At 37.5% G+C, this 24,996-nt stretch overlaps 2 protein-coding genes across 2 annotated transcripts in view; one reads left to right on the top strand and one right to left on the bottom strand.

Moving 5' to 3' along the window:
- The window catches only part of ERO1B (endoplasmic reticulum oxidoreductase 1 beta), a 28,896-nt gene extending 13,840 nt beyond the window's left edge, over positions 1–15,056 (top strand). The window contains exons 6-16 of the mRNA XM_015621877.3: positions 398–471; positions 3,053–3,173; positions 3,264–3,310; positions 4,382–4,393; positions 5,168–5,194; positions 6,550–6,642; positions 6,793–7,039; positions 7,825–7,894; positions 9,005–9,091; positions 10,514–10,647; positions 11,346–15,056. Coding sequence (XP_015477363.1) covers positions 398–471; positions 3,053–3,173; positions 3,264–3,310; positions 4,382–4,393; positions 5,168–5,194; positions 6,550–6,642; positions 6,793–7,039; positions 7,825–7,894; positions 9,005–9,091; positions 10,514–10,647; positions 11,346–11,406 — 973 coding nt within the window. The 3' untranslated portion in view covers positions 11,407–15,056. The remainder of the gene's footprint in view (positions 1–397; positions 472–3,052; positions 3,174–3,263; positions 3,311–4,381; positions 4,394–5,167; positions 5,195–6,549; positions 6,643–6,792; positions 7,040–7,824; positions 7,895–9,004; positions 9,092–10,513; positions 10,648–11,345) is intronic.
- Positions 15,057–16,789: 1,733 nt separating this feature from the next.
- Positions 16,790–24,996, bottom strand: part of GPR137B (G protein-coupled receptor 137B) — a 25,863-nt gene continuing 17,656 nt past the window's right edge. Inside the window, exons 4-7 of the mRNA XM_015621878.1 lie at positions 24,120–24,269; positions 22,025–22,153; positions 19,181–19,305; positions 16,790–17,640 (exon numbers count right to left, since the gene is read on the bottom strand). Coding sequence (XP_015477364.1) covers positions 17,529–17,640; positions 19,181–19,305; positions 22,025–22,153; positions 24,120–24,269 — 516 coding nt within the window. The 3' untranslated portion in view covers positions 16,790–17,528. The remainder of the gene's footprint in view (positions 17,641–19,180; positions 19,306–22,024; positions 22,154–24,119; positions 24,270–24,996) is intronic.

The following is a 24,996-nucleotide window of genomic DNA, read 5'->3' as shown; positions in this document are numbered from 1 at the left end:
TTATGAGTTTCATTGAAAGTAGAGATTATGAAAGCAGGGTAATTCCTCCCTCCCCCACCCTCAAAGTGACAGCTGCTAAAGTAGTACTTCAAATATGTTAAAAATGTATTCTATGAACATATTTTACCAAGCTATTACTGAAGGAAGAGAAGCCACTGCAGTTTGTTCAAATAATGGTGAAATCTTTGTCTCAAGATGAATTTGAATTTTAAAAGTATTGCAGTTGATGCTTGCTTGAATCTCAGCACAATTAACAAGGGATAGCTCCATACAGTCTCAAGTTTGATATACTGACTCAGAGTTCACTTCCAAGCTATACGTGGGTTGTATTTCTTTCAGAAGATGTTGATATTGTTTCTTTAAAAGTTTAAAATCAAATGTATTTTTTTCCCCTCAGTAACCAAAGTAAGGAGGCTTTCATTGACTGGGCAAGATACGATGATTCACAGGATCATTTTTGTGAACTTGATGGTAAAATGTTTAAGCTTTTTCAGTGTTTGCTTTATTTGCTGTCTCATAAAAATGCAAAAGATCATGGTTTCTGTACAAATAACCATTTTTAAGAAGTTTTAATTTTGTCCCAAGTGACAGAAATGTGACAATTCATATCATACACCATGCAAATTTTTGCAATTTTACATGGAGTGTTTGGTAGCCTACACAGTGCACATTCACCATTATCTCCTTTTAGCATATTGAACAGGAGATAGTTATGTAAATAAAAAAGGTGGTAAATGGGAGGGGGCTAACACTTTTTAGAAAAGCTTCTTACAAAAAAGATGCATCTATCACAAATATAAGATAAATGTCTTGCAGCTGGTTGTTTCTTACTACTGTGTTGTTTTGTTGCTGTTTTACTGTGCTTGAACTGAGTTTGTTCCTCTTCCAGTTTTGCTGTTTCCAAATGATCTCTGCAACCTTATTTGTAAGGACTTTCTTATTGTTAAAACATTAGGATACTAGATTGTGTCCTTCCTCTACTCCACGTATGTGGGTCTTTTTATTTGTTTGTAACATTCAAAGCTCAAAGGAGTGCTTTTCAGATAAGTGTGAGAATTGCCAGTTTCAGGATTGACTACTGAAATACTTTTTAATAAACACCTTAAGAAAGCCTTCTATCCTAGGAATATTTAAGACATAATGCTAGATGTTTTCATCTACCTTTAGGCTTATGTTTGGTGTTACCTGAGAAAGTAGCAGCTGCAGTGGACTTAGCAGATGCAGTTCTCTTTCAGCGCTTCTGCTGTATCTGATGTGAATGCTTTCTGTATGAGCTGTTTCTGTAACAGCTGATGAGCATTACTGTACATCTGAACTGTTATATGGAATTATTTGCTGTTGTCTCTACTATCTTCAAGTTGTCTACATACATTTTTTAGTAATATTGAGCTGTGAAAGGTATAGTTGAGGAGCATTTCTTTTAGAAGTATTGCTAACTTAAGTAGTTCCTGATTCTAACTACATCTCTCCTTATATCATGCCCTGCTAAAGGAGGATGTCCCCAGCTGTGTTCTTCCAGTGTGGGTTTTTTCTGCACTGGCTCAGGTGTGCATCCTTCTGCATGGTAAGCTGATGAGGCTTACCTAAATAGCGGGAAAGTAAGTTGCCATCTCCCTGCCACCTCCCACACTGTTGTGATGAACTGGCTTGTTGGGTGAGTTCGTGATGTGGAGCAGGGAGAATGAGAGAGAATAACTACTGGGAGTCATGGGGAGGAAGTAGAATCCCTTGCTTTCTTCTCCTCTCTTCCTGTTGGGCTTAATCATAAACTAGGTAAGGGAACTGATCTAGCTGAAAAAACTTGGTTACCTGGGCCAGCTTTCCATCTTTTTGTTGCATAGCTCCACAGTGCACATAGACTCAGTCGTGTGTGGATAACAAGAAGAAAAATGGCCCCCAAAGTGATCAGGGAGTGTAGGAACTGCTTAGGTTAGCCACATTGTCAAATAAATAAATAAAGCTGTAATTTGACTTTCTCTTATCTGGCAGTCATTGTTGTGTGTCTTGTATCAGTCTCCTTTCTTTGTTTTTGCTGCTGCTGCTGAAGCAATGCTTAACTGCTCATGCGGAATCATCACTCCTTTTTTTAGAGCAGTTTCATTCTGTTTCTGTGGCTTTTTTTGATATCTGAGGAAGTACTACGTGGCACTTCTTGGGCTATTCCTATGAATAAGTCTCTGGACTTTTAGTTTATACTGTATGTGGGGTTTGTTTAAGCATGAGTTGGTCTTGATCTAGGATTTCAAAGAGGGGTGAATTCCTCCTGCGTTTTACTGGTTGTAGCTTGAAACCATTTCTGCTTCTACAGTGTTTTTATCAGAGAGAGTCCCTGTTTCACAATTTTCTTTGGATAAGTTGACTGAAATTTGTAGTGAACTTCCGAGATGAGAGTATAGTTTGTTGAAAGGCTGCTTAAGTAACATGCTTCTTCATGTAACCAAGAGATTGTTCTGCAATATGCTGAAAGTTTTGTTCAGTTAAGCAATGTGATTCAGACTTTTCTGCCAGTATACAAGGGTATTTGGAGGAAAAATGGATTTAGCTAATAAATTTACTGTATGTACCACCTACAAACTTGGTACTTTGTACTACTTTGATCTTGTCTTTGTTAAGAGCCTACTGTATGCAGTATACCCATTTCATAAAAGCAACCCCTCAACCAAATTGACAGATAAACCTTAAATTTGGAGGCCATTTAAAACAAAATGCTTTTTATGTCTTAGCCTAGGGTCAGGGTATACAGTACATTACAAGTGTTTATGGTAGACTTAAAGAAGCCACACAGATGATCATCACACATAGAAATTAGAGACACACGTGAGACTTTGGAATAGATTATATGCTTTTGAGCTTTGTATTTAGCATGTATATTGATGCATTTTTACATACATGGCACTTAAAAACCAACTGGAAGACAGAATAGTATTAAATGAGATCTCTTGTTTATATTTATATAAATATATATATTTATATTTAGTTCTCTGTGACTGGTTAAGTTAAACATTTTTTCAATTGATCACTTAGCATATGTAACAAAATTTTTCCTATTTAGATGAGAGATCTCCAGATGCACAGTATGTGGATTTGCTGCTGAATCCAGAACGTTACACTGGATACAAGGGGCCTTCTGCTTGGAGAGTGTGGAACAGCATTTACGAAGAAAACTGCTTCAAGTAATTGGGAGGGAGAGGAAGCCTATTTCTTATACTTGTACCTCAGTTTAGCTAAAAACTGATCTTTGTGTTTTCTAACTTATTTTTTAGGCCTCGATCTGTCTATCGTCCTTTAAATCCACTGGCGCCTAGTAGGGGTGGGTCTTGCCTTTTATTTTCCCATGCACTTCTTTTAACATAGTGACTGTTGCAGTACAAGGGATGCAGCTAGAAATGTTCAGTCTGTAGGTGTGCTTTCTGCTTTTTTAATTTCCTCTGTAGAAGTAGCTGTACATTTTTAATATTTAGACTAAGGCTTGTGGTGCTTTATTACATACCTAATCTTATCCTTATTAATAGGTTTATTAACATCAGGTAAACTGATATGAAAATTAAATTTTAAGTCTCAGACTGTTTACTAATTATCACATTAGTCTTCCAATTTGAATGCACTCTGGTATTCCTGTTTCTTTTTTCAAAAAGCATTTAGTCACTTCAGTTCATACTTATCCTGGTGTAATGTAGTTGTACATTTCTCATCCATAGTGTGCAATGTTTGCAGGTGTACAAATAATTGTGTTATTTGAAGGAATGAACACCTAGGAAGAATCAGTTATGTGCAAAAGTGTTTTAAAAAAGGATTCTAATGACTTGGGATTTGTTTTCAAATTTAATTGAAAGCTAAAACCTGCTGTTTCAAATTAATCAGCTTTCCCCTGTGTGTGTCTTGTTTTCCTTAAAAATTATCTATTAGCCAATAGGTTCAGTTAAAAAAATCACTATCCACTAGAAAATCAAGGTCTCTCAATATTTATAATTACTAAAAGCTGATATATTGCTGATGCACACAAATAAAAAGAATTGTAAGAATGGTTTAATACAGGGATCAGAATTTCAGGAAGGAACACTGGGCTGATTGTTGAACAACGCAAACTAAAAACTTTGACTTCCTAACCATCTTTCTGAAGCTAAAATACAGGTTTCAAGAATATGTGAACTAGCTGTTACTAAGATTTCAATTTCTTAGTGACTTTCATTATTACAATTTGTCTTGTGTGGTCTTGAGAAACAAGAATGGAGGGAAGTAAAATAGCCTATTTTTTATAAAATAAATAAGGTTTCTAGCACTTTTTGAGTGTTTGTAGTAAACTCTGTGTTTTATTACTACTTTTTTGTGGAAATTATCTTTTTAATGCTTATGTATTTCTTTTCTTTTTTCCCCCTCTAAGGAGGAGATGATGGTAAGTCATCTTATTTTTCTTGACCTGCAGAAATGAAGTAAGCATTAGAGAGTTTTGGAATTTGGATTTATTCACTTTACTGTTATTGAATTAGAAAGCAAGAGAGTTATGTTTTTATGCAGATTATTGATCAGAAAATGTTTTTAATGGGCTCATTCTTTGATTTGGAGTAAGGGGAAGGAGTGGAAAAGAGTAAAACAATTCTCATCTTGGTTCTTATTCTTGTAACAGAATGTATTGTAATAATGTTACTAGTTTTTTGAGAAATCTATTGATACTGATGTCAGATCCCTTAAAGGAAGAGGGACAATTGAGACAATTTCTTGAATGCCCTTGATTTTAGGATGGTTGGGAGAGAGTGGGGAGAAAGTATTTGATCTGCCTACAGTGAGGCAGACTAATATTTTTCAGTCAACTGAAAGCTCTCAGGCAAGAGATTTAAATCTAAAGGAAACCTTCAGGCAGGTTAAGGTGAAGGCTGTCAGAATTGCACTCTGCCATCATGTCTTTCAACAGCAGTGCAAATAATCAGACTTGTGCTTCCATACATTGCTGAATGCCCTGCCCAGTAGCTTAGGCATGCTCATTCTTGTATTTCTCCTATTCTGTCCCCAAGAGATTTAAACCAACCTACAAGTTAGCTGCTTCAGTGCTTGTTCTTATTTTAATAGATAAATTAGTTAACTTTGTGTCTGTTGTATGCATAGTAATATGAAGATTGCTTAATCTCGAAAATGAATACTCTTCATTTAACTATGTACTTTGTATTTACAGGAGAATCTTTCTACACATGGCTAGAAGGTAAAGGCTCTTGGATGAGTTAATATATTGTTACATTCACTAGAAGGAACACTAGCACTTTTTTCATCTTCCCAAATATTTTTCATAGTGTAGGCTTTTTAGTAAATTGTGCAGAGCTTCTGAGTGTTGTTCAAATACTTCTTACCCCCAGAGTTGTAAAAATCTTCTCATTTACTTAGATGGCGTATTCCTTAAACATTTAAGTGTCTTATCTTTTATGAAAGTGGAAGTTTACTTCATTGCCCCTTACTTTGAATTTTCTGGTTATTTTAGGCATTTAAGCAGAGGCATTATTAGTAGTAATATTGGTAAGCATTATTATTTGGAAAACGCTTTAAAGAACATTAAAGATTTTGGTGGCTCTGTTAAAATTTTCTTTTTATTCATGTTGAATTGGAAATTATTGCAGTAGTAGCAATCAAAATCCCATTTTGGAGGTGTGCAGAAAATTGAGTCAAATGTACTTAATTTTAAAATTGGTTCATTCTGCCTTTCCTAAGCCTTTACTTGTCCGGTGGTATTGTAGGAAAGCTTATAAATTTACATGCCTTTCAAGATGAAATGTCTATAAGTGAGGACACAAGTCAGCATCACAGGTAGCCTTTACCATCAGCTCTTCCTGCTTCCACTGGTGGAGATTGGAGTGGCAGGAAAGTTGCCCAAACATATTTTTTCAGAGGAACAACATCTTAAATTTGGTTCTAATTGGAATTATAAGTAATTTCTGCATATAAATTCTATTCTGACATCTCAGTGCCACTGTGTTTCCATTTATGCTATTGATGTCTGTATTCATCAAGTCATATTTTCCAAGGTTTTGTCTTGCTCATTTAAACCTTCAGTGAATTTACAGTACAGCTATGAAGAGGTGTTTTAGCTGTTTTCCAGTGCTGTAAGGTTTTCTGGGCCTTTTGGTGTTTTCCTTTGGGGCCACTCCTCTAATTCAGTGATAGCTCTAACTGTAATTAAGATGGGTCACAGTATATTTCTGATTTCCAGACCATCAAAATTCAAGATTGTTTCAAATTTATTGCTCAAGTAGTGTAGGCATCTTAGTTTTGTGTAGCAATTTCTGTGCCAATTGAACAGATCCTTATTTGACTGTTTTTACTAGGACACCAAAAGAGCAAGCAAGAAATGTCAAATGCCATTCTTAATATATAAATATAAAAATTAGGAGGTAATTTTTTCCTATGATGGCTATAAGGGCTTATTAACAATACTCCAGTGTTGTAATTGTAATTCTTGAAAGTCAACAATGCAGAGTTGCATCACTAAAATGTTGGGGTTTATTCATTTTAATAAATTATTTCCAGTGTTTAGTTTGGGATCTGTTTGTTGTTTTTCCTGGACAGGTCTGTGCCTTGAGAAAAGAGTGTTCTATAAACTCATTTCTGGACTCCACGCTAGCATCAACTTGCATCTGTGTGCAAATTACCTTCTTGAAGGTATGTATTGGTAAAATTACTGAATGGAATTCTGCAATTTCTTTAGTATGTATTTTGATTTTTCTGAAAACTGTTGGGGTGTCCTTAGTTGGTTCAATGTTCTAAATGTGTCTTTCACTACCCCTGGCCTTTTTTTTTTCCTCTCTGTAGAAACGTGGGGGAAGCCCCGCTGGGGACCAAACGTGAAAGAGTTCACTCGCCGCTTTGACCCTGCTGAAACGAAAGGAGAAGGACCAAGGAGGCTCAAGAACTTGTATTTCTTATATTTGATAGAGCTGCGTGCTTTGTCAAAGGTCGCGCCATACTTTGAGCGTGCAGTTGTCGACCTTTACACTGGCAATGGCCATGAGGATGCTGAATCTAAAGCTCTCTTACTAGATATCTTCAGGGATACCAAGTAAGGCATAGGGGTTTTTCTTTATCATTAGTCTGAAACTTTCAGTTATATTTGGAAGTGAGAAGAGCTGATTCTTTGATAGGATAGGACAAGGACGGTGGAATGAAGAAATCACGTTTAAGTAATGGGAGAGATCGAGGGGAATTTGTAAGTTAGATAGGAGAGATTAATAGTTTTGAGGTTTGAATATGCCAATCTGTAAAAACAAACAAACAAAAAGCATTCAAAAACCCCCAAACAGCTCAACACCCCAGGCTGCTCCTTGTGTGTTGCTTTTTCTGATTCTTCAGTATAAGGTGCACATTATTTCGAAAAGGAAAGTAGTACATACAGTCTTTTAATGGTCTGCTGAATAGCCTTTATCACAGACTTAACCTCTGGTGGTTTGGCCATCCCTTCTTCCTTTATTCCAAAATGTTCTAAAGTTCAGTTTCTTTGCTCTCCTTTTTGCTAGTTTTTTGTGATTGGTAACATGTTGTGTAGTTTCTTTGCTGTCCCTAATGATGATCTTGCTAGGTAATTGAGATGTAGCCAGGCAATGATCAGTTGGAAGGCAAACATTAAGCCAGTTTCAGTATTAATTTGAAAAAAACTGAATAACAGATTTCAAGTTACAGTGACTGAAAAGTAAAACAAATACCACTGAGTAATTTTTTAAGGCAAATCTGCAAAGACTAGGAACTCTGAAAAATATTTTACATTTATGGCATCAGCTGCTCACCAAGCTTAATTGAACATCATAGTTTATGCCAACATCTGTTTTGGTTGTATTTTGTCTTTATTAGGTCCTTCCATATGCACTTTGATGAAAAGTCCATGTTTGCTGGAGATAAAAAAGGAGCCAAGTCACTAAAGGTAAAGCTAGTTTTCGGAATGACATCCAAAATACCATTTTGAAGTTAGGCTGTTTTGTTTTGGAAAAACCTTCTGCCTACCACAAACATACTTCTGAGAGTAAGGTTTTTATCCCTGCCTTTTCTAGAGTTGTATCTGAGGCCTTTTAATCAACTTTATGGTAAGGTGCTGTCCTGATCCAAGCAGACTGAAATCTCTGGCTTTGTGCCTTGAGTGTGGCATCAGGACTGTGGTGGGGCAAATGAGTATTACCAGTGAACACAGTGGTGCTTACTTTTAAGTAGAGTATCTATTTCACATAATTATCTGGATAAAAAGAACCCACCCAGTCATGTTTGCTTTACAAAATGATGAATTATATAATACAATATATAGTATTGTCTCATAATACAGTACTTAACATTAGAAAACACAGTTCCTAGACATGGGAACCTAATGGGAATGCTCTATCTACCCATCAACTTTCAGTGTTAACATGCCCGTGGTATAAATTGCACTTCCACAGTTGGGAGTGGTGCTTGGTAATGAAGGTCTGTTCTAATATTTATTAACACAACACTTATTTTAGTAGTGGTTTGGAATGTCATCTGCATTACAAAAAATACTATGAGAAAAGTGGCAGTGTTCTATCAGTCCAGCTAATGTTTTTTGGACCTTAAACAATTGAGATCAGCTTAATTGGTTCTGCACTGTGATTGCTCCCGCTCTCTCTGAAGTTGTAACAATCTACCCATAGTTTTGAACAGGAAATACCATGTGTGAATTGCAACCTGTTTATCTAAAAGGGCAGGGACACAGATACATTTATCTTATAGCTCAGAAAATTTGGACAAAGTTCGCAGGAAATCAGTGTACAGAATCTAAGCATTACCATGCATATTCTGTATTTTGGGGGGGATTGTTTTTAAGTATTAACTGTAAGAATTAACTGTTGGAAACCAGATTCAGGGTTTACACAGATCTTTGTTATGGCCTGACTAAAGCAATGGTTTTGTTCAGTTTGGGTAAGAGAATTGATGTTCTAATGGTACTAGGTTCATAAACATTCTGTTTTTGTAAAGCTAAGATGTACATTAGCTTAAGCTTTTTTATTTTGCTTTTAACTGATAGGAAGAATTCAGATTGCATTTCAAGAACATCTCCCGCATAATGGACTGTGTTGGATGTGACAAATGCAGGCTGTGGGGCAAGCTGCAGGTACAATTTATTTTGTGTAGGTGTGTGTGGTCTGGCAGGGGCAGGTCCCAAGATAAGAATCTATTTCACTTTGGCAGAACACCTCTTACCTTAGCATTCAGGCTTTCTGCACATGGTTGGGCCTTGGTATCCTATATATTAAAAATACATATATGTTTATTTTACCATTAAGTATTTTAACATTTTTTCAAAATCATTTATTTAATTTACTTAATAGCTGTTTAGTTTACTGAAAAATAGAGTTTGTGTTCTAAAAGAGGTATTTCTAAAGCAGATGATTCACAGTGAGATATTACTAACAGTCAGTATCTCACCTCTATTCAGTGACCAGATGAGCCTTGTAGAATCACTTATGGGAAACCTTCCTTTAAATACAGCACTTACTTGTTAGGAAAATCCAGTATAATATTTAACTTCATAAATTGAGCTGTAAGAAAAGTAATTCAGATTTTCACAGTTTATGGCAGGGGCAGCAAATGAATGCAAAGGTGTGCAGTAAAGCTGAAATCTGAAAAACAGTTTCATTTTCTTGGCACTTCCTATCTTAATTTTACTGACAACAGTATTTTAAACCTCAAGACTAATATTAAAGTCCAGATTGAGAAAAGTTATTTTGGCATGCCTGCTGTACTATACCACTGTATTGCATTAAACTTATCAGAGTTCAATTTTCAAAGAGTTTGTAGCATGAAAAATCTGCGGAATTTCTAGAGTTCTGCTTATCTTGTCCTAGTTAGTGCTTCTGATCTATTGCTGGTTTTCCTCCTCACTAAGAACTAAAAAAGGCCAGATTTCCTGACCTGTGAAAGTTCTCCTGCAGCCAGCTTCAACCACTTTTTGTCAAAATCTAGTGGTTACTTATGTAGCCCCATTAAAAGTGAAAATAATAAAAGATATAAGAAAAAATACTTCTGTTCTATTCCTGCGTAGAAAATAGGTTGAAATTGAAACTGCTTTGTTTGCCATTAGGACTGAAGGTGAAAAAGGCACATGTGTTGTGATACCTCATGAAAAAACTTAGTTTGACTTTAGAGGGGAAGGGGAGAGTAAAAGGGGAGATGTGCTCCTGCAGGAGTGGGTAAGATAAGGGGCAGGAAGGAGCTGGAAGTGTTGTAATGGACATATTTTCATGTGCATGACCAAGGAGAAAAGAGATGGGAAAAAAAAGAGATTAAAAAGACAAGGATGAAGAGCAAGTATACTTGAGGAAACAAATGTTCTTAAACCACTGAACCTGGTACAAAATTGATGTCATGGATTTGCATTAGTGCCCTGGTTTTTGTACAGGTATTTGGTTGGGAGTCAGTATATAAGAATTGGTACTAAAGTTTGCCTAGATTAATGTGTTTTTATCTTTTATGGTTTTATTAGTATTTGAAGGGATGATCTTACTGATGTTAAAACACTGGACTTCTCTTACAGACTCAAGGTTTAGGAACTGCTCTGAAGATCTTGTTTTCTGAGAAAGAAATACAGAGCCTTCCTGAGAATAGCCCATCAAAAGGTTTTCAGCTCACACGGCAAGAAATAGTTGCTCTTGTAAATGCCTTTGGAAGGTAAAATGTTATCATTTTAATAGTAGAAAAAAATAAAAATTCAGTATCAATACTCAGTTTCTGTGAATAAGACAGTATAGTATGTGTAGCTGTAGGTTTTAAAGGCTGAATTACTGTCAGTGATATTGATAAACTTAATGCCTTCAAACTGAGCATGTGGATTATTAGCCTTAGTCTTCATTCTGTGTTTGGATCTAATTCATCCCCGTTAATGTCTCAAGTCTCATAAATCTACCTTCCACAAGATGAAATTTAAGTATCTTGAATTTGATTATTTTTTTTTAATGTATCCCCTTCAAATGATGAAACATTTTAACAGCTTCAAAAGAAGTGCTTATAGAGCATGCTTTGCTCATCATGTTAGTTCTTCAGATCTTGACTATAACAATCTGTTCTGTTTAAACAATCTATTTAAACAATCTGATAAAAGAATGTAATAAACTTTACTACCTGTGGTTAGGGATTTTTAGATGTTTAATGAAGCTGGGACAATTAAACATGTATTTAAACTTTTAATCCTTGTCATATATTATGTAAATATAAAATGGAGGGTGAGATAGTAGACCTTTTGAGAGAAAGTGTATCTTAAGTGTGTTATTCTTTTGAACAGAATTGTGTTTGAGACGAAATCTAAATGAATGTGGTAATTTGTACTCTTTTGCTGACTTGGTAACACTTTGGTGGTTTTTGTTTTACAGGCTTTCCACAAGTATAAAAGAGTTGCAGAATTTTAAAGTTTTATTACAACAAACTAGGTAATGAAGGTCTTTGCACAACCTGTTAGTGAAGATCATTTACATGACTGCATCGAGCAGAAGGAACTGATCTTTACAGGACTCACATGAACTGATAAAAATTAAAATCAAATCCCAACTTGAATATTTATGTTTCAACTAGGAATGGTTGTTAATTAGAAAATATATTTATGAATGAAATATATGGTTTTTAAATGTGTAAATTATGCTGATCTGTTTATTTTTTAAGTTTTCTGCTCACAGTTCAGTTGTACTGAAACTTCATAAATTTTCTTATTTCCTTGTCTTTCTGAGACAGCTATTTTATATGAAAACATATGTACCTCCACCCTGACTTGGCCTGTCTGGAAAGAGGGGAGTCACTGCTTGTGTCTCTCCATTTACTGAGCTGCAGTGTATTCTGAGGATTTGGTATATTAGTTCTAACTGTCAAAAGGAAGCAGGGGGAACAACCTCCAAACAAAGAAAAAATTACAGCAACAAAAAACCAAACCACGAAATGGAAATAAGGCTCTTGCTGAGTTTTATCTTCTTACTGTAATAATGAAACTTACTTAAAAATAGCAAGTTAACTGAGCAGAAAATTCTTTTCTTGCTGGGCTTCTTTGCATCATGGTGATACCAACATTTTTTTACCCTTGTCTTGTGCTTTTCAGCACTTTTTTTTTTTTTTTTTTTTAATTACTACCTTGTCTCTGCAACAGAGGTACTTTTCTGCAGCCCCTTACCTGCATTTACTTGAGGCAGGGGTCAGGACAGGGGGAGATGGTTAGTGGAGTGCTGCTAGCTGAAAAACCTCAGTCAATCAAATTTGTGTTTACTCCATCTTATTATCTAGATTGTAATCACAAATTCAGTTTCCAAAAGTTGTCTTTTCAGTGTCTTAAATGTTAAAATAGCACACTTTGGTCTTCGAGCCATGGAAATAAATTTGCTCTTTATGAGTTATGTTTGAGTGCTATGTTAAAAGGTCAGTGTAAAAATAACTTGCTTTTGTAGTCACTTTTAAAAAAGATGCTTTTTAAAATTCATAATCATACTGACATTTAATATCACATACTCTATCTATGCAAACCCTTACTGTATCTTCTTTAGAAGGATATTCAGCATTAAAAAACGGGTATGTTAATAACATTACTTTCATAAAATAAGAAATTTCTCATGTATCATTGTCCACAAATGTCAGTGATAACTTAGCGACGTCAAAACAGAATTCAGAAACAGCGTTATCATTCGTAGCAACCAAATATTGGTTTAAATTTAAAATGAAGTAATAATTTCTTTTAAACCAGCATGTTTAAAAATGAAGTTAGGTGTTATGAATGTAGGAAGTGCTGGTGCAGTGTAGATACATCTCTTGTTTTTAAAAACAAGTCTTCACAAAATTAAGTGCTCTTAAACATTTTTCACCCTATTAGATACTGAGTGACCTATTTATATAGATTGTAACTATATTGGCTTCCATAATGTGTTCCTTTACCACTGAAATTTTCTTAAGGCTGGAATACACTCTGTTCTTTGTTTCCAGACTAGCCTCAGATTTCTACCTGACTGGAAATGAAATAGACTATTCTGCTGACACTTGGCTTTTATAAAAAAAATGCTGTTGCTTAAGAAATTTAACCCTTTTGTGTCAAACTGGGATAGTCTAAATGAAATATTGAAAAATAGAAAGGGAAATAAAAGAAAACAAAGAAACAAAAAAACCCAAAACAAAACAAAAAAAATCCAAACCGCCCTTACAAAGTTTTGTTGATAGTTGCACAAATTAGCAGTGAACTGGTATCCCAGTGGAAGTTTCTGTTTAACCTTACAGGTAACTGGACATGGCGTTAGGGGAAGCTGATGCCAGTTTGGGGTTTTCTATTTTTCCCCAGTAGCCTCTCTGGCCTGTGGGCACCTGTGTCTGAGCAAGTCATCACAGGCTTTCTTTTTCTAGTTAAGCAGAAGAGCAGGAAGTTTCTAGGTGGATTCATCTGGCCTCTTCCAAGCTCTGTATTTTCACCCTTAGAGTTTATTTTTCTCTATTAAATTGAAGTGGGACTCCAGGTAAGTAGCTCAAATGTGAACAGCTGTGTTTGGTAGATGCATTACACACGGAGCATCCAAATTTTCTGAGTAATTGTGTATATTGAAAGTGTAATTTTAAATTGGCTGTTAATTCTTTGCCTTTTGGATAGATCTGCAAGGGCTAGAACTGTAGGCTTACTTGTGTAAGGAGTGCTGTATAACTGGGATTTATCTGTATTGTTGTGTATTACAGTGCCTAAAGCTTTAGGCGGGATTTTCTAGTTAAAATAAAAAACAAAACTGTACGACTGCACTGCCCCAGGAAGGACCTAAGTCTCAGAAACTTTTCTTCCCTTTTTTCCCCTTGCTGTGTGGGGAAAGTGAATTGCTTCCAGCTTCCTCCTGGGGATGCAACTTGCTATTTTTTTTTTTTTCTTTTTCCACCTGTGCCTGGCTAAAATCAACAGACACTGAAGCAGAATCATGCACTTGCTCATGGGACAGGTGACAGATTCAGGCATATGCAGATCCTGGACACTTGGTCCTTGCAGCCCTCACTGGCACAAGGTTAGTATTGTTGGGTAAGGACATAAAGAGATAGGAAGCTTTTCTTCTTCTCCTTTGTGTCATGGGAACACAGGAATGCAACTGAGCAGCAAATTGTGTGTGTAAGTTCTGTTGCACCTGAAGGGTACATTTCTTGATGATCAAATATGGAAGGCATTTCACTTCACTGTCATTGTAGAGATAGGACATAAGATTTTTCCTGTAACAAATCTAGTTGAAACAATTTTCCTGTCACCATCTTTTTTACTGTATCTGATGTATATTCTGTGACTATGCTGCCTATGAAGTTTTGCTGTGAGTTGGATGACTTAGTTCTTTATATGTTAAATTTTAAAAATTTACAGCTCTGTTTTTATACTAAAGAATAAGGTTAGTTAAACCGTCCATGTCCTGTAAGCTATTTTAAATTCCAGCTCCCTGTTGGAGATCAGCTTGTCAACACTGTCTGCCATTCATTTCAGAGTAACAGTACATTTTCTTGTACAAATGACACAATGATTGTAATCCCAGAGGTAGTGAGAAGACAAAGACAAAAATGTTTGTTCCCAAGTCATGAAGAACTTGTGTGAAATGGTGAAAAAAAGACTTGGTGCAAACTGCATTGGTAAAAAATAGGGCACTGTTGCTGAATAACTTATTCTTTAGTGCCTGAGGAGGTAGGTCAGAATATCAATTTAAAACAATGAAATAAAGAGACTCGTGTAAGCTGGAATAATAAGTGTTTTCCTAGTTTTCAGCTGATGATCTGTGCTGTCATTGTATGTGCATGAAATACACTGTGCCACATTTTCTTGAGTTGTGTTTGATGGTTGGGTTGCCTTTATCTGACCTTGCTTTGTGCTTTTCTGGGAAATGACCTGTAATATGTTGTAAATAATCCTGATGCTCATGTTTATAAAGTAGCAATCAGCAATTCATTATTTGACAATTTCTTCATATAGCTATCCTATTAAAAATGTAATATTTATTAAAATCAAAATCAATGTTGGAACTGCTTATTGAGATCTAAACACTTCTGAATCTTTGTTATGTTTGAATCTACAAAATGCAAATTAAAGTATTTTCTGCTACACCTTCTTTTCGTGGATGTGATTTTTGGTGTTTCATTTGAAAATATATTTTTTGCTTTTCATTTACCTTTCAATGACACTTGGTAGCTATTACAAAAATTACTTTTGTGATAGTCATGTAGGATTAAAATGATGAGCAGATTTTCACTCACTTAAATTTCATTTAGAAGATGAAGGTAACCTGTATGTTTCTTGCTGTTTACATTGCACTGTGGTGTCTCTGCACATCAGGAATCCATTTTAGAACTGCAGTATGCTTCTGTATGAATATGGCCAAATTTAGCCCCTGCTTAAGTCCAGTTGTTTTTAGAGACAAAAAGGCTTATTTAGAAATGAAATCTGTTCTGTCCCTTTCTCAGAATAGCTTCTAAAATCCATTTTGTAAATTTTTTTGTTGTTGCTGTTTGTTCATCCAATGGGACTCTTCGTGTTGAAATTATTTCCCTGAAAGTGTCTCTCTTTTTCCTTACATGTATGTATTTTTAACAAATTATCTTACTGAAATTTGATAGGCATATTTCATCCCCAGCTTAGGTGATTAAGTGCCTGTTACACAGGTGACGATAAGATTAAGATCTTACCTCTCACATTGTTGTTCAAATCTCCTGTGTTTTAAAGTAATTAATTAATTACCAGGGTTGGTTACAGTCACTTGCCATTCCACTTTTTTGCATGCATACTGCAGCATAGGGCTGGTTTGCTCTAAGTGCAGAATTCTCTTAAGTTTCTGCTGTGCAGCTGTAAGTACTGTGAAAAAATGAAATTCCTGCAGACCTCTCTTGCACTGGGTCTTCAGGCAGTTTTGTACAAACATGATTGTAGAACTCCAAAGGGTTTAATAAAATTCTTCTCCTAACCCTGTGGCACTTCTTTTAATCTGTCTGATAGTTTAATTGGCTTTTCTTTATTCAATGAATATATGTAAAGAAAGCAACGTAAGCTCTGGGAGGGCAAACAGTTTACTTCTGCCAGAGGCACAAGGCTCATGCTTTGGCTTTACCACAGAGACCCCAAAACCCAAAGATGCTGTGGAAGACAAGAGGTGGGAGTATGGCACTGCTCTGCCTTTGGCTTCCAAGCAGATCTGATCAGATCTACTCCCCATCCCTTCTTTTTATACCCTGTATATTCTCTGTGAAATGTAGACAAGAATTCTCAGCTAATTAAAGCGAGCATGAGGAAAACATGAAGCCCGTCCACCATTTGGGGATACTGTAGTACACCTCAAAATGGAATACTTTTATAGAAGTAAAGATTACTAGAAGTTGTATGTTTTTGTCCTGGGGAAAAGTAAATTGAGTTACAGTATTTGTTTCACATAGGTAAGTAGAGAATGATTCTGGGGATGCAGAGTTCTTCACTGCTGAAATCTGGGCATGATAAAAAGACCTGAAGCAGAGTTAGGGTTCCTGTTTGCCTTAGATTAGTAATAATTACTTCTAGGCTTACTCTCTGTGTAAGTGTCATATCCCTGAATGGTATTTATCCACCATTTCCCCCCACAACTCATTACATTTATATATTTAAAGCACAGCTTTTCTGGCTTGCTTGTTATGCAGAAAGGCACTTTTGAGGTTTTTCTGCTTTATGTACTCCTGGCTCTTGTTCTATTCCCACACTGCAATTCCCAGGTTCTTAATAATTAATTAACAAGACTCTACTGTTCTATCTATCCCTCTCCCTGGCAAGGTATTTGGCTTACTCTTCTGTATAATATAAATATAGATCTGACTGATGGACATGATTTCATAACTTTAATTTTTCAAGCATACAGATTTTCAGCTTGTTTTGCAGTTCACAATGCTCCAGTTGGAGCAGATGCCCATCTCCACTCTTCTGAGACTGTCCCTAAAGCTGCTGAGAAGATGCAAATTTCTTATTTTCTTAGAAGAATACAGGGTACAGATAACTTCTAGCCTCCAACTATCACACCAGACTGAGTAAGCAGCGATATCCAAAGAGTAAATTGTGCTCTGAAAACATAGCAATAACTTGAAAAGACAGTATTTAATTGGGTTGATATTTTTTTCTAACAGGCTTTTATGTGCACATAAAAATTGCAACTGTCATGCATTTGAAAAATCTATTTGTGTGTTTACAGTATATTGATCATAATCCTGTATTTCTAACTTAATACACAGTGTAAAAATAAAAATACTTAGAAAATAATTATGCCATTTCACTTCATGAAATTTGCTCTTTTAAAATGAGCATAAAAATGATTAAATTATACCTTCTAACAACTCTATTCAAAGCCAAAACACCATGGCTTAGAACAAGGTATTAATTGGAACAGTCTTAAAAGTTTAAATCATTAGCTTATACTTCTCCTTGAACTATGAAAAGCTCATGGCAAGGTTCTTCATTTATGTGTGCATAGGAAAATTTCTAAAAACCAAAAGGTGAAGAAAAGTTGCTTTGTTTTTCGAAACATTGGTTTTGATATTGGAATGTCCCAGAATGCTGTAGTTGATTGAATTTAAATAGGGCTTGGCCGGTCTGTGTCCAGTGCTGGATCTTGTTGGAGGGATCCTATGTAAGCCATGAAGCTGTTGTTCTGATGGCTCCAGTCATAGTAGTCTGGAGAGAAACTTAAAAAGAAAATAAAAGAATTAGTGTCTGGCTAGTGAACATGGGGAAAATGTAATCATGTAGAGGTAGTTCTCATGCTGAAGAGCAAAAATAAAATAAACCCCCAACCAGGGGTCCAGGCAGCTATTTATTTTTCTGATCTGTCAATTATTTTGGCCTAAGTGTTCATTATCAGTTTCCTGATTCTCTTGGTTCACTAAAGACCCTCCCCTTTTTGATTTGCTGTTCCAGAAGGTGGTGGGAAATCCCAGAAGTGGTGCTGCTCATCCTTGCCAAGTCCTGGCACTGCAAGGGCCTGTCAGAGCTCTAAACCTCCTGTGCCCCTGTCCCAGAGACCAGGACATGGGTTGCAGGTCTGCCACGCCATCTTTTCTCCCATGAGCAGCACGATGCAATGCACGTGGCTGGTTTGGTTTCCACTGGGAGCTGTGCATGTGTTACCAGTGTGGCTGGTTCCCTGATGGCTCAGGATGGAAGAGAGGGTGCCTCTGGCTCTAGGATGGGATACCAGGCTGGCTCAAACCCCCTCCAGCATCCTCCGTGGGCTTAATTACTGTGTGAAAAACTAAGTAATGCTGGAATAGGATGACTGATAACTGTAAATAGAGTGTGCAGCTTTACTGAGCCTTGCTCTGGGCTCATGGACAGTGACTACACTGTCTCACCTGAATGAGTGACAAGAACTAGATCTGGGTTATGTTAACTACAATTGGCAATTTAGCCAGCATTTTGAGTGGTTATATTAATCTATTCATGTAATAGCGTAGCTACAGGAACAGCAAAGGGACAACATGACTGAGACGCCTTTCAGGGCAGGATAGTACTGTCAGTACCTTTCTTTCTCTGAACTGGGTGCTACCATTTTTCATGTGAACTGCTCCTTCCTGGGCAGGAATCCTTCCCTAAACCTCACAGCTGTTCAGAGAAGACAGAATTTCTCTGCCAGTTCTGGGTTGTGTGGGATTTCAGCAGTTTGGTGGATTTTTCTAAGTTTTCAACTTGTGGGAAAAGATGCTCCCTTCATTTCAGGTCACCCTCAAGTTATTTAGCCATGTTACAAGGCAACCTAAATTGAGAGGTGTCTCACTATGACTGTCACAAGCTGCTGCCTGTGCTGTCCTGCTTTTCCATGCTCTGCCTGAGCAGGGAGACAGATGTTTTTCTAGGCAGTCTTGCTCTCACACTTGAATGATTAAAAAAAGAGCGTTCTAAAGACGCTCTTGGAAGAAATAGAGGATGAAACAAAGTTCTGACCTGAGTTTTCCAACAAGCGGCACATTGGTACAGTTCTTAAATTATGTAACAATTTTCATTCTTGTGTCTTTATAGTGTCTACGAGGCGCTTGGGTCCCCACAGTCACTCAGTGCTGCCTTTCCACTTCAGCTTCCCCTTTTGCTTCCCCTCACCCTGCTGGGATTTATGCAGCAATAGCAGCTAGACAATTTACATCCATCTTCTGTGGTGTCAGAGCTCCTCCTCCTCCTCCTCCTCCTCCAGCTTCTGTTTTGGGAAGCAAGTGGTTCACTCTTGTATCTCACCTGCCCTGTGCCCCCTGTGGTGCAATATTCCAGGCTAGATCATCATCACTGTCATATCTGCGGGGGTTGTCGAAGAAGTAAGATCTAGGACTGAAGCCATGGCTTGGGACCATTCCTGCATTGGCCTGAGGGAAGGGAAACTTCAGTCAGTATTTGCAGCAGGTACCAAATAGCTGTTTATCAATTACTTGTGCCTGACTTTTAGAAGAAGTTGCTGCCAACTTACCTCACATTTTCCAAAATAAAACACACAATTTTGCATTTGCTGTTCATCTCTACCAGCACAGATATTGTTCTGGACAGTTTTTATTTATCCATATTTCTTAGCTAGCACCTGACCTTTTTCTGAAACCACCCTCCAGTCTGCATTCAACTTCTCTGCTGAATTCCTGTCCATCCAGGACACTTCATGATTTTAGCCAGCTGCCTTGAAATGAGCAATAGGAAGCAGCTGAGGAGCTGAAGGAAAGTTATGAAACATCTAAAAGATTTGATTTTTACCTCCCACATTGCTAACACTCTCTCCTGGTGCCTTATCTCCCTCACCACAGGAACTGGTCATTTTGAAGCTTGGCATCCTGCTTAGTGAACCCACATCTGTGAAGTCCCTTAGGCCCTCACCAAGCAATTTCAGTATCTATTCTATAGTGCTGTGAGTGTCAAATCCTGAGATGAGGTCCTTTGACAAAACAGGGAAAGGAATGAACTCTTTCATTTACAAAGCAATTTCACTTTATTTTCCTGTGAATCAAAACAGAAAACGTACAAGATGCAAGAAGACAGTCTGACTTCAGAAACAACACACAGAGACATTTAAGAATCCACTGAGCCTCAACCACTGATCCACTGTTCCCATCCCCAGGGAAGAGCGGTTCTCTGTGCCTGTGCATAAACCAGGATGACATCTTCTCTCTGGCCTTAAAATGGAGAGAAGTTTGATCTCCCTGTTCGTTTTATGTGTTAAATAACTTTAACAAAGATGAAATGAAGATTAAGTGCATCTCTGCCATGCACCCATTTCCAGCATTTATCTGGTTAAAGGTATGGCAAGGCAAAGGGCCACATGCTGCTGTAACCCTGTGTCAGCACCAGAGCCAACAGACAGCTCATTCCAGGCTATAATCACTTGTGGAAAGGAGTTTCATATTTGAGCAATGCTGAATGCAGGATGCCTCTACTCAAACTTTTTGTTTCAGAAGTCCCAAATGAACCATGAAACAAAAGAACAATTTATCAGGATTGTTTATTAAAATAAATAATATTTTTGATTTTTACCTAATCAGACTTGTTGTCATGATTTTTTTTAACTAAAGGAGGGTTTGCTTTAATTCTAACCCCATGCTTTCTGGCCAAATGGCAGCCGAGTGAATACATCAGCCTAAAATCTTGTGACCCTTGGTCTCCCTCTTGTGGCAACCTCACACTGAAGTGCAGTTTTCTCTTGCTACAGTCTCTTAATTTTTTTGTTCAGTTCTACTTATTTCTGGTCTTCCTCTAAATACTTGTCTTATGTAGGAAAAAAAATAATCTACATATAACCTTACCCATGTGACAGATAATATTTACCCTGAAAAAGCTATCCATAAAAGAAGTGATATCACTGATTGCCTCTTCTGAACTGTGTCTTTATGGAGATTTAAGGCTTTCTGCAAATCACAATGCAAAAACATGCTATACGTGTTACTGCAATGCTCTTGTGGGAGAATACTGCCTGTTTGACTCCATCTGAGCTCTTGTTTGATTAGGATTCCAAGCCTTCATGGCATCAGCCTTTTGAAATGAGTGATCAGACCACTTCCCTTATCTTTGTTCTCTGTCAATCTTTTCCACACTATCCAAACTTGATCTAAGCCCACTTCAAATGAAATGAGATCTCCCTGTGGTCACTTTTTAGAAGAGCAGAACCTCTTGCCTGTACTTAAAAATATTTCTTCTTTATGCAGTTGTCCTAGCTAACTCCTAAGCATGAGTGAGGCTGAGATATTTTTGGTCATGGACACTGGGATCCATGGGACTTCTCAGTGCAATGCCAGGTATTAGTTCCTTGTTCATCTTGGCTTTATCATTGTCTCTGAAATGTGTATATGAGGATAAAACCCATCACCTTGTCTAGAAAACCATTCTATTATTTGCTTCTTTTACTTGTGTATTTACCATTCACATCCCTTTTGAGTAATATTAGCTTTGGTTTCATTTGGCCTACATAAACAGAGACATTACTTCAGTAATCCTTGTGTGCCTGTCGACCAGCTAACCTGGAGACATTACCTACAGCTATAAAAAATGCTTGTCCATCTGTTAACTACCTAGATATTAAGGATGCTTACAAGGAATTATCCTTACAACTCACACCTTAATCTCTGGTCTTCTGAAATAGCCAACAAGTCAGCAAGTGCTTGTTATGGCCACTGGTCTTTGACTTGGAAAAAATTCAATGGGTACAGGGCTGAAAAAATTTAATCTGTTATTTCATAGCTCTGTTGAACAGTTAGAACAAAACCATTTTCACTGCTATGTGATGAAAGATGCAAAGTTTGGATAACAAACTCCTTTTCTGCTGATTCCAATAAAATGCTGTATTATCTCAAAGGGAAGTTGTCCTCACCCTTAAGAAAGATCCTGATTTTAAGATAAATTCCCTAGAAACGTCTGGCCTTCCTTCTGGATAAACCAGATTAGTTTCTTTCAAGAGGAGTTAGCATAAAGAAGTGGGAAGTTTTGGTTGCTTTTATTCTGCCAAGGACACATTGAAAAAGAGAAGTCAGAATGTAGAGAAGCAAAAGCTCCCTCAGCAGCTGAGCCCTTCAGACCTGCCTGGACATTACACTAACAAATTCCACTTACTAGATCTTTCGTAGGGTTTCGAACACGGAAGAAATACACAACCAAGGAAGTAGGCAAGAGCTCCCAGATGAAAAGGATCACTCCAAACACTATGTAACCTGCATCTCCCAGCTGACATTTCAGATCTGCCTGTTGAAAAGTAAAAGAGTAAAGTGTTTAAAAATAAAAATGGCAGCTCATTTAAAGTGCAGGAGGCAATGCCAGAAATTCCATTCCATAGAGCCAGATTAACCTGGCTAATGATTAAAAGCATACTAAAAAAATCAATATGCTGTCTTGGGTACGTGATTTCCCTTTCCTCCTCCTGATATCTTTCCTTCAGAAATATCAGTTTAATGCAGGGGGCTTCCCATCTTAAAAGCCTGGCATGCAATCACTTGATAAAGTGATCAAATTCAGGTAATGAGCACTAGTTTTCCAGTCCTTTTCCTGCTGGGTATAATTGTAAAGGAACAATCAATGGTCAAGGGCATTGCTTTTAAAAATGAAAGGCTTGGGTCTGTTCAAATTGGTTCACATACTAAGGTTGAATAACCCTGCTGTCACTGCAGCACTAGCTGTGATCTTCTCTCTAGATCTCTACCACTGCCCATAGCTACAGAGGGCAAATCCTGTCCTTTCATGTGTTTTGTACAGAAGAGAAAAGGGTGTTTCTGACCCGTGACCTGAGGCAATACTACGGTACATTTATTGGGCTGTAATTTTAAAAGTGACTTTTGATTCTGATACCTAATTGAGTACCCACTCCTTAGTTCCAGGCTCTTTACATATAGTTCAAAGAACTTACCCCAAAATCCATGCAACCCTAATGTCACAAGCCAGAATAGATGTTCAAAAAATGTAGTAGTTACTCAAGGGCTAAAAAGCATTCCAGTGAGCTCCCAGTGAACAACCTCTCCCTCCAGAGGGCAAACAGGACCAAGCAGTTTGGCCATACCAGCCCCTGTTTCTCCAGACTATCAGGATCAGAGCAAGAATTGTCCCCTGCAAGGTGTTGGCAGCAGCAACAGCAATTCCTCAGGGCTTAACAGGAGGGAAAATACTTGATTCAGGAGAAATGTCAGAGCCTAATGCCTTTGTGCCTAACCCTGAGTGCTCTAATTCCACTAGCAACACCTGCAGTCCTCTCCTCTGCACTGCAGCAAGGTTGATTAGAGGTCCCTTGATAGACCCTATTCAACTAACTCATAACAAGGTCCTCAGGGCACTTCTATCCTACTCTTTACCTACTTCTTAATTAGAGTTTTACCTGCTGCTCAACAGAAATTTGTTAATGGCTGCAGGGTTGCTTGGCCACCCTGGAAATACAAGGTCCTTGAGTGGCTAAGAGTGCTGCTTTGGGTCTGCAGGTGCTTGCTGTTGGCAGGGGAGACATGGGATTTTGAGGCTGAACAAAAGATACTCATGGTCCAGACCCAGGCCTCCCATTTTGCCTTGCCTTGAAAGAGCTGGAAAAATACTGGGACCTAAATACATTCTTCAAAGCAGAGAAAGGAGTTAGATGCTGAAATTTGTCAAAATTTAACAAAGAATCCCCTGCTATTTCCTTTACTGTTTTTATTACTGTTAGTTTTCAGTGTAAATTGTCACTTGCAATTAAAGGTTGGGAAGAGTTGTAGCCTTAACCTCAAACTACCATGCTCAAATTGCCATGCTAATGCCAAAATTAAATAACCCCATAGCCCTGGATGGGAGTGGGAGATGTTTTGATGTCTTAGAACTGAGCATTTAAGTGGACTCAAGTACTGTCTTTCTGCTTCTCCAAGTACAATACATTGGACAAAATACCTCTCTGTTTCAATAAAAGGTGCTCTTTCTTTTGACAATATAATCAAGGTAAATAAAAGATTGACTTTTTCATTTAAATTATTTGTCTTGTGGTTACTTTTTTCTTTCAGCACAGAACCGGAGCTTTTATCCTTATGCCAAAATTATCAGAAATTTGTGTTCCTGGAGGAAAACAACCTTAATGCATTGAATAAAAGTAAAAAAAAATAAGGTTTGAATATATTTATTCCTTTTGTGATAGCATTTAGGAAGTCAATCATCAGATAGAGAATGTGGTTTTCTCATTAGCCAATATTTTCATACTTGCCTGATCTGACACGTTGTACCAATCATAATCAAATGAGTTGACTTTCTTGGTTTGGGAAAATGATAAGATGAACAAGTTGTAGCAGGCTCGTGAGGTATAAAGTAGTATAACAGTCACTCCTATACTTGTCACCTGACAGACAGATGAGCCCTGGAAGAGAATTAAGCACAGGTTATTATTCATAAGGGAAGTTGAGAACAACTTTGCTTTGCATGGATTGCAAGAGTTGTTATGTTACTCTGTCTCATGTGATTGACTTTTTGTCTTCCCCTCTTTGGCCAATATATCCTATGCTATGTATATTCCTGTATTTTATCAGCATAGTGGTTTCCAGGCAATGGTAGCAGTTCCAGCCCTTAGCAAGATGGGCTGTGACTAATTTTTACATTTTGTTGAACAAGTGCTATTTTAAGAGCAGTGAAAACACATAAGACCACACTTGGTATGATGGAGTGACAGAATTCAGCCTTCAGCTCTGCACTACCTACAGAGCATCCTGTATCAGATGCTGGCTTGCATGATGCAATCTTGCATCTTTTTACAACTGCTTGCTTTGCACCAATTTCCTAAGTACAGAGCAGGTCATAACAGTCAGCACTTAAACACAGCACAGACAGGAACAGAACATCCTGCATTAGCTAATGTCAACACAGAGGAGACAAAGTGGAAGCACAGCCTGTGGGCAGAGTGACCATGGCAGGGCAGTCTGAGTTGCAGCTTGGGCACAAGGGGAGGAATAGGACTGTGAAATTGCAACAGTTCCTAAGCCCTAGAGAGAAAACTGGACAAAGCAGGGGAAAGAGCCTGATCCAGTGAGAGGAGTAAGTGCCTGACCAGTGTGTCAAGTGGGCAGGGTCACTGTCAGGGGCTGAGACAC

Source organism: Parus major, chromosome 3, assembly GCF_001522545.3.
Source record: "Parus major isolate Abel chromosome 3, Parus_major1.1, whole genome shotgun sequence".
Taxonomy (NCBI): Eukaryota; Metazoa; Chordata; class Aves; order Passeriformes; family Paridae; genus Parus; species Parus major.
Note: the sequence above shows the minus strand (reverse complement) of the source record. Positions and strands in the feature narration are given on the sequence as shown.